General features: G+C 38.7%; 1 protein-coding gene across 1 annotated transcript in view; it reads right to left on the bottom strand.

Moving 5' to 3' along the window:
• LOC128895549 (lachesin-like) overlaps window positions 1-18,590 on the bottom strand; it is a 72,381-nt gene that overhangs the window by 9,196 nt on the left and 44,595 nt on the right. Inside the window, exons 2-4 of the mRNA XM_054158249.1 lie at window positions 15,136-15,248; window positions 10,416-10,704; window positions 4,485-4,646 (exon numbers count right to left, since the gene is read on the bottom strand). Of these exons, the coding sequence (XP_054014224.1) occupies window positions 4,485-4,646; window positions 10,416-10,704; window positions 15,136-15,248 (564 nt within the window). The remainder of the gene's footprint in view (window positions 1-4,484; window positions 4,647-10,415; window positions 10,705-15,135; window positions 15,249-18,590) is intronic.

Genomic DNA, 18,590 nt, shown 5'->3' with positions numbered 1-18,590 from the left:
TACCTGAAGTCGAAAAGACAAATACGTCGTGCCTCGAGCGTTTCAGTCGCATCCTAGACGGGAGGCGTGCGACTACGTCGGCCAAAGTTTTGCCAACTCTGCCCTCTGCAGCAGAAACTACCACCCTGTCCCGGCGATGTACGTGCAAACACTGTTCCAACGTAACAGCGTGCTCTTCGTGTACTTCACCTCCACCCATCTGAGCTGCGCGAGTGGTAAGCTCGCAGCGGTTCCCTTCCACGTGTCGCCACGATGCACGTACACGACCCCTAAGTCCCGTCAAGGGTGTGTGGGTCGCCAGGCAAGATACCATGAAGGGAATTCTCATCCTCTGTTTCTTTACATTCGCGGCCCCGCTGTTCCCTGTCTTCGAGTTCAAAAGGTGAAACTTGTTTCAACGACCCGCCTCGTTATACCCACTCCAGGCCCTGTTCTTACGCCCAATCTGTGTGCACACGTCCGAAAATTTCACGGCTCTTGACTGTGCACTTTCCTCGTCCGCCCGTGGTACACTTGTCATCGATAGGAGAGAGAGAGGGGTGCAAAGGTTACCTTTCACGACTACCGTCGGGTGGCCCAGGGGGGCTTTTTCGGTTAAACGACAGTGGGGGACGTCGGCGTTTACTCTACCTTGATACCGAGAGATCTGACACTTTGCAAAACGAGATGTTGAGGAATGATGGGGATTTGAAAAAAATTTTTTTTTTTTTTTTAGGGTATAATACATGAATTCCATTACAAGTTTCCCTCTCTTATTAACGTTGCAATTATAATCTGAGATTGGTATCAGTTATTTCTACCGATGGAAACCTATAATAAAATGTTTGTAAACTCGACCACGTATCCAACCGCGGTTTCATTGTAATACAAATCGATCCCCTTAATTTTAAATGCATTGAAATTGGGTATCTCTCCGATCCACGAATTTTCCAGCAAACATCATTTCATTTTCGCGGTACGTTTTATTTCGCAGTAAATAATTGTCACAATTGCTCCACCGATGTTGACAAATGTTCAGTGGAAATTATACGCATGACTTCTTTTCCAGCAACTTTGCAGATTCAGTGCGCAGACAACGAGGGATTCCTTTAATTAATTAACGGAATAAGGTTAACAGACGCGGAATGAAAAAATCTCTGTAATATAAAAAGAAACGTGATGGGAGTGTGTAAGCGAAAATTTCACATGTTAAAAAAAAAGAGGTATGAAAGGGCAAAGAAAGTTTGCAGAGTACTTTTACACCTACGCAATTTCATACCATGGTTTCTTTCATTCGATGTGCACTGGGTGGAAATCATATTTCGCCGTAACTGGATTTTACAACGCTAATTATACTAGAAACTAACGTGAATTTCGCAGCTTTCATCCTGCTGTTTCGTGTAAAGAGGATACTATCTAATTATTTAACTCGCGACCGAGCAAGAAAAGAAACAGAGTGTAATTTAGTAACACGCCTTTAAGTAGCAGACAACAATCGTACTCAAGGAAATGAAAGAACTTCTTGTTGCGCAATTATTATTTTATGCTCCAACCTACATATAAAGCAATAATTCCATGTACTGGCCATTAGTTCGGTATAAATTTGTATACTTTCTGATGTATAAACAAACCTCAGAAAAAAACACATGATACGCAGAGTGTTGCGACGAACTTTTTTTCAAGATTAATTCTTCATGCCAATACGAACTAAAAAGACCTTTTCCATTTAGGAATTCGATGTTTCGTTATCGAGTTACGAGCAATTTATGTTATATTGTCTGATTTAAATATGACAAGCATAATATGTAATTACACTTTCAGCTACAAAGGCAAAGCTTGGAGATAACCTTTGAAGTATTTGCGATTGTTCTACAATAATTATACACGCACGGTCCACGACATGGTAGTAAAGTGCATATTCTCCTGGGGGACAAAATGAGTTTAACATGCCTGTTGTGGGTGGTCCCTAGGAGCGACGTTCTAGACTGGAACGTAGGTTATGCGGAATAGACGACTCGAAACTGAATGGGTTAGAATCTTATTCAGGCAGTGGATAGTACTTTTATTCCAATTTTATAATAACTATAAACAGAAATATTAATTAAAAGGGTTATCTGGAATAGAAGTGTAAATTATATTATATTATATTTTCTCTAAATCAACGACAAAGGAATTAATTGAAAAAATCTTGGAATTTTCTACACCCAGTTGCCTTATTAATGGTATCTGTGCCTTTTCCATTCAAAATCTATCTTCGACTCTACAAACATTGTCTAAGTTTCGGCTATTCTTGTAAATAATTTCTAGTACAATCGCGACGAACCGACAAAACCATATTGCCCTGAGCTGCGTGTATGATGACAAATGTCATGACATGAAATTGCATGAAAACACCAGTAGAAGTCAGACTGTCATGACTATAAAATGCCACGAATTTAATATCACGTGAGCACGCACCTTTAATCGCAGACCTCACGAAGGCTGACTAAACGTCTGACCCAATACGGTCTGATACTACTTCCAGGCTTTTCGTGGCACGAAGAATTCTATTCTAATGTGCGTTTTTGTGCACATTTAAACATTATTGGCATCAAAAATGCTATTATAATTGTACATGCCATTGATAAACTACGAATGTTTATGTAAATTCATATTTCTCATTATATAATTATTAACAACTGATAAATGACCAGCGATTCGGTAATGAAATTTTGAAAGTTAGAAATCATATTTTCAAACATTTTTTGTATCGATTTAGAAAAGAAATTTTGACAAAAAAATTCGGAATTCAAAATGTTGCTGCTAATCCAGTAATTTTAAAAAGAAGTCCAAAATACACGAATCAAATTGACTAGCTTGGTAGTTCTAGTGTTAATGTAATTTATTCGTCGTCCATTATTTAAATAAAATATTTTAAATAAACTCGGGTCTGATTTTTTACCAAAACGAAACTTCGTGGGAAGGAATTTTAAACCAGACTTTCGACACGGTCCTTTACATCGGGGTCGTCTTCTTGTCGGTCGCGCCATGAATTACATCGCAGACCGTGGAGCCATATTATTATAGTAAATCCCTCCTCCTTGCGCGAAGAGAACTTCAACGTAACTAGGATATTAGGACCGCCTAATTACCCTATTAATACCGAATCAATGTAGGGTCATACGACAGTGAATAGCGAATATTCTTTGGTACTTACGACACCGAACAACCCGGTAGTTAAACTTCGAACTACATGCATACTATCATGCGGTAATTAACGATGGATCATAGACCTATACAGCCAACCTACATGCTCAAGCAAACCGAAAATTGCTATTCAAGTTTACACGAGGTATTCAATTATTTTTCATTATTTAGCAAGCAGCAAAAATGTATCGTCGTCGCAGTGTTGAATTACAGGTTGCATTATGGATACTGTGGTAAATTATTACCACCCACCTTCAAAGCGTATCATATTTTTAATTAAAAGGATCCATAAATTTTTCTACAGGGCGTACATGTCACATGCCACGAATCAAGTACTGAATGGATATATTGAAATTTAATATGCATACGATACAGCGGGTATAGGTATCGCAAATACTGCTACGTAAAAAATGTAACGCACGAAGGGGAACATCTGAAAATATATCACACGTTGATACGGAAATATTATCGCTACAGGTTTATAAAGCATCGCGTCCGAATGGAAAAATTTTGAAATAGCATGTGGCGAAACAAGAAACGATAATGGAAGGTAATATTCAGCGTGGCCGCGATGTCCAATGTACAGTTTCGATATTAAGCGCGTAAAGTAGGGAAAATGTACGATCGGGGGCACACACAATTCTCTATTTTTATTTTTCCACGGTTTCGATTCAGCGAGGCGCGGATAAAGAGAACCGATTTTATTTGGTTGCACCAAAAACTATCGTTGGCTATGGGAGGATTTTCAAAATTTGTTGGATATTGTATAGAATAAAATAAAATAATCTAAATCTTCCCATCTTTGAACGCCAAATGAAATATTAACGTTACCATGTGGAACATAACTAAACAAATATTTTATATAAAATACTTCATATAAGTATACCTTATATATAGATATAATTATATATTTCTTCTACTAAATATAAAATCGAATGAAAAAATGTTTTCTTTTTTAAATTAAAGACAAAATGGTAGATAAAAAGAATATTTAATACACTCTAATTACCATTGGATTATTAATCGATAATTGATTATGTATAAAGAGAATTGAGTGCATGCGCCGACGTTGACGACATAAAGCATCAAAGCAGCGATTACTGGTTATAAGTATCGTAATAAAGCTCCGTTTGCAGTGCATGGGACGTTAAGGGAGGGAGAGAGATCCGAGGGAGGCAACAGGGACATGAACAAAGGCAGTAACTGGTAGCAAACGAAATTAAACCACCGACGTCGTCTCTCCGCCTTTTTCACCAAGCTGCAAGTGAAAGAGGTCTGTCCGCGGAGATATCCACGAGTTTTATAGTGTCATTATGTACCAGCAGAAGAGGCCCTTATAAGAATGGGTTCTCCATCTTCCCTTCGCCAGGACACTCTTGGGGTTGGTCTTCCCGTCGCACGGCAGCTTAGGGTGGCGTTGTCGCCTTCGGAGACTGCCAAGTCGGCGCTGGTGTCACCCCCGTAAACGATATCCGGTGGCACTGGTGGAACAAACAATGACAATTGGTCAGAATCACGAGAATCTGATCACCAATGGCATTGTACAGGATGCTAGAAAAGAAAGGCTTCTAGAATACATTTTTTGTGAACATTTTTCTGTCATCTGTAAAATGTTTTCTTGTTACTCTTCTTGAGCAATGAAGGCTCCACTATTGTTATTAATAATTATTGCCTATATTTTCTTTAAAGTACGGAGAAAAGATAAACAAAATCTCACCCTGATTGACTATTCCCAACCCTTTTGGGTATTACTTACACAACGAAAAATTATAAATTAATATAATAAAATAGCGTATGAATACTAAAAACAGGAAAATTTCTAATTAACGATCCAAGCTCGAAGGTTCCGTATGTTAATAATTTGCTCCCGTCGAAAAGATTGGAAAGAACAAACACTCGAGCGAAAATCCGAGGGAAATAATCCATGTGCAATTATAAAACTGTCATCTGCACGCGTTTCTTTGTGAAATTCAAATAATTTAATTTCAAGCTGAAATAAATTGAACTTCGTCATTGCATCGCCCCAGAGTTAACGATATCAAATGCAAGGCTGCTGCTCTAAATCCTTGCGTACTTTTGTCCGATATTGGCTCACCAGAAACGTTTAACTCTTTTATTGCTCGACTGGACCGACCTATTGGTCCGTACCTTATACGCGAAAACTGCCGTGTCTGCCATTATTTCAACTCTTACCAACTATAAACGCGAAAATGAAGAAAACTTTTAACTAATAACTTAGATTTTTTCAAACGAATATCGCTATAAAAGTTTCGAGCCGGGGGTGGTTGATGAGGGTCGTAAAAGGGAGACTGGGGAATTTAAGATTTATTTATATTACTATGTATTACATTTATTGCTCCTAGAAAATTTTTCCTTTTTTTTTTTACTAAACATTTTTCACAACGCGACACGAAGGCAATTCTGCGCCTATGTGAAGCAAACATTTTCTTATAATACATACCTAATTAAAAAACCTAAATGTTGAAGGAATACACCTAATAATTAAAACATTGGTGGAACAGTTACATCAATGGGATTCCCTAGTTTCTTTTCGTTTAATTAGCAAAAGTCACCTCGAAAAGGATCATCCAAGCCAGAATACACCCTAAAAGCAGCAGAGGGCTCGTTTTGTAAGCACACCCCTGGCAGAGGGAGAGAGCACATCGTAATGAGGTGGTCTTTAATGTTTAGCCAGTATAATTAGACGCGATTTAGGGTCCAAGGGGATAGGAACAAAGCAAGAAATTGCTAATGTTTAAGAAGGTCGTGAACATAATAATTATCCTTCCCGAAGAACGCCACCCCAATATTAAGTCACGGTGAGAAAAGAAAAGGACGACGGAACGGGAGGGGGTGATGGTAAAAGCAGAAAGATGTACGCTCCGGTGCTCGTTATAATAGATTACGTTTCGTAAAAAGTATGAAATGTAACGTTCCGTGTGAAAGCAAATGTCGTGCTGGATTCGGAGAATAGTGGACGTAAATTGATAAATGATTCATGCCTGCGTGTGAGAATAAAAGATATTCCTAGTCTCAGCTCGTAATCCATTCAAAATCTTGTGCTACTGTTCTGTTTCGTTGGACTGTCCGAAAAGAATAACAAATACTGTTCTTTTCAGAAGGGAAGAATTAATATTTATATAAAATTATTATATGGAGTAATTGTACATAAATTTTTTGTTTAAATAGAAATTTTAACTTCTGTAATTCTTTCCACAATCTTTTGTTTACAAAGATCCATACCAATCGAATCTAATTACGAACGACGAGTCTAGTATGACAATCGAACCGTAAAATTTGTCTCAATCAGCACATCGAGACCTATCTCATTGTTTCATTCTTACGCAGAAGTATGAATCATTTAATCAATTTACGATTCTGAGAGCACTCTGCATTCATCGCAGTAAACAATAGTGCTCGGATATGTGATGGAATCTCCTTGCATTCATCGTTATGGGTAATTAGTGTTCTTAATTATCTCGGATAACGTAGCCGAGAGTCTGTATAATAATGACAATGCACAACATTGAATTATTTAAGCGCCTGATTCAGAGAATGAAATTCCTTTCTACTTTAATGCTCGGAGGGGAATCTGTCTCGAAACTGGCAACGGAAGTTTATTTGATACTAATCACTGATGTAATATTATTTGTACGTACATAAGCTAATTTTCCTTCATAGTGTTTTATTAGTAGGATGTCGAAATTGGAAAATTGGAAAAAATTCACCTATACATAGATCAAATTGACTGGAAATTTTAGTGTTGATCCTTGAAAACAACCTCACGTGTTTGTTCATCGAATTGGAGGACCCGTTAGAATGCAAAGCGAGCTCGTTCGATGAACCCAGGTAATCAGACAAAAATTCCTAAAAGTCGCTACTTGGGGCTCCAATTCCTTGAAAAGAAAAAAAAAAAAATAGAAAAAAGCGATTCGTCGGGCTGAGTAGACGGAATACATGCCGTGTGCGTCGCAAGACGACCAACCCAGAATTGCGAGCACAGATAGACAAATAGATGGATGGATTTGTTGGCAAAGGCCCAATGACTCTGGTCTTGCTTTGTTTTCGGCCATGGAAGTCCTGTCTCGCGAACCACCGCAGAGAAATATTTCTCTCGCGGCTGAGGGAGGAAGAAATCGTCGTTTTCCTTATACCGGGCAGAACAATGCGACAGCAATGGCTCTGTGACGACCGTAATGCACGGTAAAACGAATCCAAGCATTTAAATAGCGAATGAAAATTTTGAAAAATTGTTCACGTCATCAATGATTCTAGCATCTGCAAGTCATTGGAAGTCCTGTCTGGCGCACAGAGATACTTCCTTGGCGTCTAAAACAAGGAAATCGTCCGTTTTCTTATATGGAAACGAACATTACGCCAGACAGGGGATTCCTGACGATAGTAATGCGCGGGAAAACGAATCCTGCTGATTGCGTTATTCAATTCTCTGGGTACGGGGGTCGTCGACGTTCCAACCAAGAGATTATTTCAGTTAAAAGTCTGCTCAGCTCTCGTCCCGATTGTTGATCCGGTACCAGTTTGATGAGCCTCTCGCAATATGGAAAAAAGCAATATTTGTACAGCGTCGTCGAGGTTCGTTTCTCCAGCGAGGAAATATCATAGGTCTCCTCAAGCTATGGATGATAGAAAAATATGGCTGGGCGTCCCCCGCTCGACCGCACGAAAGTTTCTCGTAAAATGTTATACGTAGCATAACGAGCACGCGTTTGTGTACACGGCCGAACGTGGAATCAGCTGGTTCCCGTGCCTGGCTTTCACGTTTATTACATGTATTTTTTAGCGATATGTCAAGCTTCCTCGATTTATCCGAAGTTTGAAAACGTGTACGATCTCCGCTGGATAAATCGTCGTTTAAATTTGCAGGCACACCGCGTCGAAGAGGAATATTTTCGTAGCTGTGGCGTATATTTTAACCGAGTATCTCTCACATTTTGTTATTATCTGCACTCAATCTATAAATAACAATTTTTGACCCAATTACAGTGGAATTAAACTATCCTTTTAATATATTTTATTCATTGTGTCTCCAGTATCCTGCACTATGAAGAAAAATCGTTGAATCCTGTTGAGTTTTGAAGTTTCAGTAATAGAAAGCTAAACTGTCCCTGAGTAACATAGACCATGTTTTGTTTTGATAAAAATACGTTTTCAATTTGAAATCTCGAAATTTGTAAATAAAGTTGTGGCATCGCTATACATGGGAAATATCGATTGAAACATCTCACTCATTGCCAGTTAAGGAAAACAGAAGAGTCGCCTACTGTTTTACTGATTCACGAAGGAAGACGCGGTTGAACAGTCAGTCGAACGCGAATCACATAAAATAAATAGTATTTCATGCGGGTGAAACCGCGGGGCACAGCTAGTATTAAATAAATCTTTTATCATCCATTACTATCAAAAGATCCTCAATTGCAGGCTTCCAAATAAAATCGTCTCGTTTCAAAGTGAAAAATCCAAAAAAATTTGCCATTCTCATCGCCTTCGACGGAAATAAAATGAAAGCTCCGTAAAAAGGGGAATGAGATAAATTCATGCTTTTTAATTTCCAATTCCTCGTTCTTATTTCAACTGCCGATGCTAGAAAAGTTTCTACCGTGTGATTTCGATGAGAATAAGCTACTGCGAGAGGCATTCTCTTTTATTGGGCTACATTATACGCCTTTAGGTAGTTTGAGAAACGCTCCTTTTTAACTTGTCTCGGATATTCCCTAGATTTCGTAGTTGGATTCCACTTCGACTGGATATTAAGCGATATCTTCGAACTCGAAGCTTCGCGAGAAGCAATGAAATTGCATTATACGATGAAATGTACCGTAGAAAAAGCTCCGGTACATCGGTAGCTGGAACATGAGGTAGTATACGCTGCAATTTATTCGCGCTCCGTATGAACCTAGTTGAATATAGTCTACTTAGAAGGAGGAGGCTCCCCCTCCCGACTCGGAAATTCGAAAAATGATGAAGCTTTGAGAATATACAGGAAGGAAGGTATCTTGATAAATAATCTGCAATTTCTTCCCCTTTGCTGGTCGAATTCACTCCGAAAGAACTAAAATCGACCACTCAGTTCTACGTTATTTCCCTTCTGTTTCATTTGGTAACATTTATACAAAAAATTGCATTTTATATAAACATTTGTATGAACTGTCTGTGTTATATAAACATTTTAGTACTGCTTCGGTGAACATTAAATGTTAGTTCGACGGTTGCGTGAGATTTAAGTACCTTCTTAAATGGAAAAAGTTGGACGCGTAAAAAACGTCAGGGAATTCTAAAAGTGAGGATTGGTAACAGGTTAAAGTGGGGTTATTCGTTGTTTTAAGTGCTTTCGAAGATTCACTCACGGAAGAATTTAATGAAGTAGTAAGATAAGTGGTCATCGAGATTCCTCCGCGTTTCGACCCGGACGATTAAATGTCGTCGCGATTCAAACTACGCTCGTATTCAAATAGAAAGATGGAGTGCCCGATTACCATATTAACCTGCTGTCACTCCGTAAGGTAACATGTATTACGGCGACCGCTAATTGCGGTAATAATTCATCGCCCGGGCGATATATGTATAATTTGTGCTATTTAAAATCTGTCTAATCGTATTGCGCGCATTTGGTGACGTGAGAAATTGAGGGACCGCTTGCACCGCTGCAAACTATGTATAAAGTGATCGCACAAATCATAATAATTCATATATCACGTGATATATAAATATATTATTCGGAATTTTTTTAAATATAAAATAGTTATTTGAAATTCGAGTAGAAATTTATTACACATGAATAGGCATTTTGAAACGGGATAAATCTGCTGCTAAACAATTCTTTATTTGATGTAACGCGCATTAGCAATTTTTAGAATCTGCTAGAATATAAATTTTCTTGCAAAGGAAAACCCCGAGAGGAAAACCAGAAGCAATGCATTTATACACGCTGAAAAGTAATTTTCTTTGAAAGACTTAAATATTTTAGTACTTGGTCAAAATAACTTCAAATAAAAATAAATTCTTGTCGATACCATAAAATGAGGTTACGTATGAAGCATCTTGGCGCAAAACTCTGAAAAGAATCAATTCCACTCTTCTATTAATATACCTTTCTAAAATTAGTAGGACCTCTCATATCCGAATTAACAGTATTTGAATTAAAAAACAATCACTTTTCGACTATTACAGAATCAGTATCCACAACCTGTTCGGATATGAAAGACCTCAACGTATGTCAAAGAAGCTCTTACCAAGAATGTCCAGGCACCCCAGCTCGGAGATCATCGGACTAGTGTTAATTTGGCACATGTAACAACCTCTATCCGACTCCTTTAACTGACGAATGTGTAGCCGCCACGTGCCGTTGACGACTTCCTCCGTGGCTTGGCTGCTTCCTGTCACCCCAAAGGCGTTACCGGATACTGCACCGGACCCGGAACTTCCGCCAGTCTCGTACGAGACCGCGATACGTGCATTATGCGTCACCGTCCTCGTGTGGACCGAGAGGATCGTCTGGTCCGAGGCACGTAGCCAGCCAACCTGGAAAATCCATTGTCATTTCCCTGGCCCTCGGGTTGTCCAACGCTCAACTCGTTATCGCGACAGAAATTTCCATGGAGTTACTGAGACAACCTTAATGATTCTCCAAGGCATTCGCGTGCCGCTTTAATCGAGAACAGACTTTTTTTTTTAATCCAGCGTATTCCCCATTGGGTGTTGCGCACTCCACTGCACACCATTTAAGGGACGTTTCGATGAAAATTTTTAGCGGAAGATTAATCGTTAAACTTGGCAGTGCACTTCTTCGGACTTTGTTTTGTTAACAGAGTGAAAATATGGTCGAGTAACTTTGACTTTTCGTATGTTGATAGATGGAATAGACTAGGATAACAGGCACTTAACTATGGGACGAGCATAAGGTATGCCAGTGGCACGGTATTGACGATACATCGCGTAAAATTGCATAGTTGATGAGATTGGCTTTAAGAATAAGAGGTAGTAGAGTCTTGCCAGTCGAATAACACTGTCTGAGACCACAGCCTCTCGAATACTGTCATAAAATTATTGTCAAGCTACCTGAAGCAGTCACACACGAAAATAAAACGTCGAATGGACCGTAAAGTGTAACAACTTGGTTCACCTTTCTCTCTCCTCGATCACTCCAGGTCCGAGGAAACGACGAGGAACGCTGGCCCCGGCGATGACGAAGTTGTCGAAAGAAATTGAAAGGCGGAAAGTTCAAAACACGACAGACGGGAGGTGGGACAAGCTTCTACTTTATCCCGAGTAAATTACAATCTAGTTATTCCCACGGGCGACGTGGTTGAAAAACGAAATTAAAGTAAAACATCGCCCGGCGAGTTTGGCTAGTATTTTCTGCCAGAAAAGATCCCTGGAAACTATTTGGACTCGACGGAGGCCGAGCTTATCTTAATCCGTCCCTGCCTGCCAAGCTGCCTTGAGTGGCTTTCTATAGACCGAATATTTCATCTCGGTGGATACTTTACGGGTGGAATCTGTCGCTAGAGAAAATGTGTCTTCTCCGTCTCCTACTTTCACCAAAATCCCTCCCAACCTTTCTTCCCTCCCCCTTCGTCTTAGAGCTGCTCGAACCACCCCTCGCCACGGTCACCCTTCTCCCTTGGAATATACAGGGTGTACCCTAACATGTGGGACCCACTTCGACGGTGGATTGGGAACGTGGTAACAATGAGAAAGGATCGTACATACGTATCCCCTGTTTGATATTCATTCAGATTTATGGCCCTTTTTATACTTCAGTGGCGATACTTTCAAGCTATTAAGTGTAAATAATTTGGTCGAGATAACTAGACTAATTTAGTGTCTCCGTCCTATTACTGAAGTGCATCCCACAAATTAGAGTACACCTTGTATACATTCCTGTATAGATAGAGCAGTAACTCGAGTGAACTAGAACTAGTTCGAGTAAACTATAACTAGTTTGAACTAAACAACGTAGCTTATCAGTTGCTGACACCTTGACTGAAGTAGACCCCGAAGATTATTTTCACCTCAACGATGGTACTTACAAATCTTAATTTTATAATTAATCGTCGCTCGAGTTATCGCTGAATCTAGCTAAGATTGAAAAATATGAAGCTTTATAGTTCGCACTTAATACAGAGGAATGGAGAGCAGAATGTCAGCCTGAAGCGACGGAATGGTACTGGGCTGGATCGAAAAGGAATGATCGAATTGGAACTATCTGGTTTCACTTAACATAAAGAAGAGAACATTATATGTATCTTGGGAACGGTAGTTCGAGCAGACGCCGTCATACATACGTAACTAACCCCTGCTCTTTGATGAAGAAACGAGGAATAGGAATAGCCTGATATGTTCAGTCAGGTAGGAAGCTCACCGAGCAAAAGAGTGTTTCGATCCTTATGAAAGTGTGTGAACTTCCAGGTTGATAAATGAGTCTTTAATAATCTTGTCTGACGAACACCGCCTTGATTTTCTGCAACTCAACATCGAGTACCTACAATCCTAACTATTCTACCCTACTAAACTCCATCATTCTTCATTTGGTCCTTGCTATAAATACTGGGACATTCCTGAAGTACTTACAAAAATGGCTGCAAATTCAGAACCAGGTCACATAGAGCACGTGTTTATGCGAACTTTTTTCAGGGCTCTTGCATCCCCAGGTGAAGTGGGTCCCGCGTGTTAGGATACACCCTGTATAGATTCCGGTCATGAAACTTATTACTAAATATAGCCGGCGTCGAAGGGAAGATGGCTCCAGGTCGGATTAAGGCCGGAGAAGGAGCTCAGGGCGAGGAAGAATTTTCCGCAAACACGTACACAAACGCGGGACTGGAATGCGAACGAAATCACTCTTCTTTCTCCTCTTCTTCTTTGTTCTTCTTTCAGCGCGGCGTGCAAGCGATTTAAGTCGATCCGTTTGACTTTCGGGCGGCTGCGCGACCACGTAGCTGTTGTATGAAGATTAAGAGGGTCTTCTAACTCTAGCCGCTTTAAAAAGAGAATTCTTTTTCGTGGAATTGTTCACGAGTTGTGGGCGTTGAAAATGTGTCTCTGAAGAATTAGACGAAATTATATAGTTCAATTGAGGGCTTAATGAGCATAAAAAAATAATGGAATAATGGTGCGCGAGGTTGATGTGCAGTGACTTGCTCCTGCCCGAGGAAGATGATTTTTTCTTATAAATAGCACGAATTTCGATTGAATATTTTTTTTTATCGTTACTATGCAAATAATAGCGTATCATTGGCTACGTTTTGGCATTTTGACCACGTAGTTCTTGTATACGTATAGAGTAAGTGGTCGTTGATGTTAGAGAATTCAAGGGAAAAGAAAGGCGTCAATTTTTCGGTACACGGTGATTCAATTCTGCCGTGTATCCGTCATCCTTGAATACTTGAGTGGCGTGTTTTAATTGTTCACCTTGTTTCCTCGCCATCAAATGAAATACGAGCGAAGTCGTCGTATATTGATGGATTCTTTCGCGTTAGAAGCTTGCTTTGTTTAACATTTCACTGAACGATTTTCCGAGATCAAACAAAACACATCGAAGGTACCAGTATGTGCGAACTAACGTTTATTTAAAAATGTTTATTTAAAATAACAAGGGAATAATGAGGAAAAGCTTTGAAATAAAATGTAAAAAATGTAGGGAATAAAAACAACCGAAAATATTCTTCATGAGTACCATAAAAATTCTTTTATGTATCGAGAATATGAGAAACAAAAGTCTATGTTAATTAGTACTAGTAAAATGTTCAATCACTGGACTAATAAATTTCTCGTTATTTTTCAGAAATGAAATTGACGTTTAACGAGTCTGTCTAGTTTTCCATGTGTATAAATTGAACAATATTTAAAATTCCTTTTTTTTCGCAGTCTATATTATTTACGAAACAATTTTATCGTTTGAAAACTATTGGGTGCGACAATTTTAGACATTCTACGAATATTTGCTCGCGTTTCGACGAGACGCAGGAATTTTTTTCAAACAGATATGATCGATATTCGTGAAATTTCATATGGTAAAACATGGACTGTGAGAAACATTCATCTCCACTGTCGACATAAAAGCTCTTCTTGCAGTTGTTGAAAAAGACAATTTCAAACAAAAATTTTAATCTACCGTAACATGAGCATCATCTACATCTAAAGTAAATAAGGAAGATGTTTGAAAAAGAAACAAATTCTCTTTAATCTCGAAACTAGACAGACCCCTTAACGGATAATTTTAATATATTTATTGATCGAGCAAAAGAATTTTTATGAATTTTGATATTGCAAATGAATCCAACAATGTGTGTAATAACGTGTAACCGCATCGACGGTTTCATATGTCCAATTAACGCTTCACATTAGTCTGAATGATTTAATTGGATGATTTGGTAATTTGGCAGAATAAATAATGTATCAATAACTAATTAGTTCCTAACGAGATTTGTTTTGATTGGTTTATTTGAACGACCTGTAAATTTATTGGGATAACTATCCGACCGATAATTAACAATTAATGATCAGTTATGAAATGAGTGTATAATAGTGGACACTGCTGAAACTAATTATTTAATAGTGTGTATTAATATATGTATATCTAATGTATTAATTCTATTATTTATAAATATATTATATACTTATAAAATAATACACTATTTAAATAGATATTCGGGGATTGTTCAAATGATAGTGAAGACTAGTGAAATTAAATAATCGTTTCGAATAAATAAAGATGTAGAGGAGAAAGGATTGATTCTAAACGTAGCATAAATTAAGTAAAACACAAACAATTGAATGTATTTTGTGCCCTTCAAGCACTATAATACTAAATGCAGTTTCATAGTGTCCCAAGTGTAGATATTCGTGGATTGTTCCCATCTCGATATGTAACGATACCGCGGGGAATACGCGGGAATTTGATTGTCCAGCTTAATACGGTTTCATGCTGCCCATTTCCTATTTTATTACCTTGTACTTCCCTATGTTGCGAACGCTGCAGGAAAAAACGACTTCACGACCAATCGCTGCCGTCTGATTTCCAACAGGAGCGACGAATATTGGTCCCGTGGCAGGACTCAAATCTGAAAAGAGTAAACGCCAATTAATAAGAAATATAATCATGCTCATATTTGTTTCATTTGAATATTCATCGAATATTCTGACCTATGGTGGTGGTCTTCTTCTTGAATAATTTCATATAATAATCTAAAACTAAACAAAAACACATCGAACATATCTTCGACTATAATTATTCTAATTTATTATTGAAACAGTAATTCCAGAGAATTTCGAGTGTAATGAATAACTTAATATTGAACTGTATTCCAATTTAAATAAAATTTGAATACAATGGAAATATTACATTTAAATGTAAATTGTAAAATAGATCGTGAGTATAAAATGAACGATTTCAATAAAATAGGAAAGCTAATTTAAATGTAATATTTGTAATCTGTTTAAATTATATTTAATTGATTTAAATTCATTTTTAAGAGAAACAAATTTTTTTTTAAAGAAAATTAATTGAAATTAAAGTGCGATCACAAATGTATGTTTAACAATGGACGAACGTTATGAGTAAAATCATGTACAATGGGGCGAATTATTCATAATATTTCAACAAATGACCTGGATAAAGCTGCTCGTATAATGGCACTAGGAGGAGCTATCTGCTGATTCATAATAATAAGTGGATTATAACGAGCTTAAGCAGGCAATATCGGCCGTTTCAAAGTTGCGGTAAACTTCGCCAAAGAGTTGCGAAACTTCGTAATTCGGTTATGGGGGTGAAATTGCGGATCGAGGTAGGCGAAACCTCCGTTGGAATTTTTATTCTCAACACGCTGTTCAAAGTCACGTTACTAAACGAGCATTAATATACTTAAGAGTCTCGCTCGCTGTGCAACAGTTACCGAATTCCTAGTAAAATTAATTTCACAACGTATTAAATCACGGGGGAGAAGGAGTGACTGATAAGAATTTCAGGAATTCAGGAATTTACTAAATTTATCGAACAGCGCGATATACTGTGAGGGTATTGTTGCATACAAAAAGGAATATTGAATATAATTGTAGATGCCTACTAATGGTTCAACTTCGAGAAGCGCTGCTCCGCGAATCCCTCCCCAAAGGTTTAACCATGCCTTTCAGTTACACCCTGTATTTGGTCCAGCAAGTATACCTCGGTGTGCAGAAACGATGACAGACCAAACGTCAGACGGGGGTGCACGGAAACGAGCAACGCGGAGGCGAGCACACGCGTTTATTAAAGCCGCTAAATCGCTGCATCGACACGTTCCCGTCTTTTCGCAACGTGGGAAAATATTTCCCGAGCGTTAACGGGACAGCGAGACATTTCTCTTATCTCGTTTCGCTTCGAAGCCGAGATTTCACCGTCTTCCCGCTCGCGCACCTTCATTTCTATGTGTCTCCATCCGCCGACGCTTCCACGTTCCTGCCATTTCTTTTCTCTTGTCGAGCGCACGGGTTGTGTTTCATTCTTTCAATCCCACTCCTGGAACGACGATATCCTTCCTTGGCATTCGAGTGCCGGAAAACTCCAACCGCCCCGGCACGCGAATATTATTCGAATTGCTTAGACGACTTTAATATCCCCGGGCATGTTGTCGGACGACAGACGACGGATATAAAGATGTACACTCCACGGTAGCTCGGAGGCATTTGAAACGCGCACGGTTGAATACCTTGGCTACTTTTTGACGTAGATGCAGATGTGTGTGTGACCAAATTTTATTTGGTTTTCAGGAGGATGTAATTTGGTATTGATGGCTTTGTAGGAGGGACCGATGAGGAGATGCTTAATTTATTCTTTAGATGAAATTGCTAGGATGTGTTTTAATATTAACTTAATATACCACTGAATTTTGCAGGATCATGTAAGATAAGATTAAGCTTCGAATTGCTACAAATTATTAATGTTTCCATCGTGTTTTTCAACTGTGAAAAGTTAGCAAAGCATTATGGTTTCACGTTGATTTAGGAAACGGTCGTTGTTGGAAACGATACGGTGAGACGATCGTCTGCAACGTATTAACCAGAGAACGATGTCTAACAGGTGGTTAGTCTTCCAATGACGTTAGTCTCTTTTTGTGGACGCGAGGGAGGGATAAATCCAATCACTCGTACACGTGTACTTTTACGGTTCTTATTGGGGGTGTCTTCAACCGCGCAATTACAAATTTGTTGTGTTATTGGGCGAGAGACGTATGGTCTGTGGTATACTATCGAGAGATACGTAGTATCTGTTATCTAATCTTCAATGGTTCAATGTATGTGTGTGTTTTTAATGTATAACGTATTCCTCACCTGTATATTCATGTACATTTTATACTAAAATATATTACAGTACATGTATATATTTTTCTGAATAATATGCATATATAAATATACATCGTAATGAGTTCAAGTAGGTATTCAAGTTATATATTAAAATTATAGTATAAATATATAAATTTCTAGTTTGGCCAATTCGTCAAACCGTTTTTAAGAGGTGATCTCGTTTCTCTGGCCACGTATTCACGTCAGCCTTTCTAAATACAATAGACGGGTTAAGTAGCGCACTCCTGGCATAAAGCAACCAGTGACAGCGGATCGTCAGAGGTTAAAAACGATGGTAGAATCTTCGGACACACCGGAACGATACGGCGCTATTCGTTCTTTCCTCCGGTGTCGTGTTTCCTCAACTGAAATGCCTTCTGTTTTTACAGCCGTTTCCAATTGCGCGGCTTTCTAGCTCGCCCCTACGTTACACTTTTCTTTTTTACGCTCTCTCCCTTACACTCTTCTTTTTTTTTCTCTCTGCTCGCACACACAAGCACCCATCTTTTCCGTGTGGAGCTTTTTCCCCTCATTCGCTGCTACTCTTTTTCCCATGCAACTTTGTCGGTTCTCTTCGGATAGCGGAGAACCACTCTCGACGTAAGTAATATCTAAATTACTTCCGTGGTTTCGATTCATTTTTTTTTTTTTTTTGTCTTTTTATACTTTGCCCTCGAGGACGAGAAATTGGGACAAATTAAGGGAGAAACGTCCACCGAGGGCCAGATCAGAGGTGCGGGAGCGTGATGTATTTTTGCTGAAACTTTGAAGTCGATTGAATCGTTCTTTGTGTACCTGTTCGGAGCAGGCCTGAGGGTGTGCGAGTAGATTAGGTGTCGAATTCTTAATGAAAACTTGAACTGCACAAATAGACTGAATATTGGAATTCGAATGGTGTTGTATGTGAATAGCACAATTTTAAAGTGGTTTAGTATTCGAATGGTTCAGTATTCAATAAAATTCGAATATATCATCGATGCCCAAAATATTCGAATACTCATGTATTTCACGGGTTTAAAAAGATCGAGTGTTAGGTAGAATTAGTGTTGTAAGCAGTTTCAAATGACACCTTGTAGTTACATGAC

Source organism: Hylaeus anthracinus, unplaced genomic scaffold, assembly GCF_026225885.1.
Source record: "Hylaeus anthracinus isolate JK02 unplaced genomic scaffold, UHH_iyHylAnth1.0_haploid 5, whole genome shotgun sequence".
Classification (NCBI taxonomy): Eukaryota; Metazoa; Arthropoda; class Insecta; order Hymenoptera; family Colletidae; genus Hylaeus; species Hylaeus anthracinus.
This window is presented reverse-complemented; position numbering and strand designations above follow the sequence as displayed.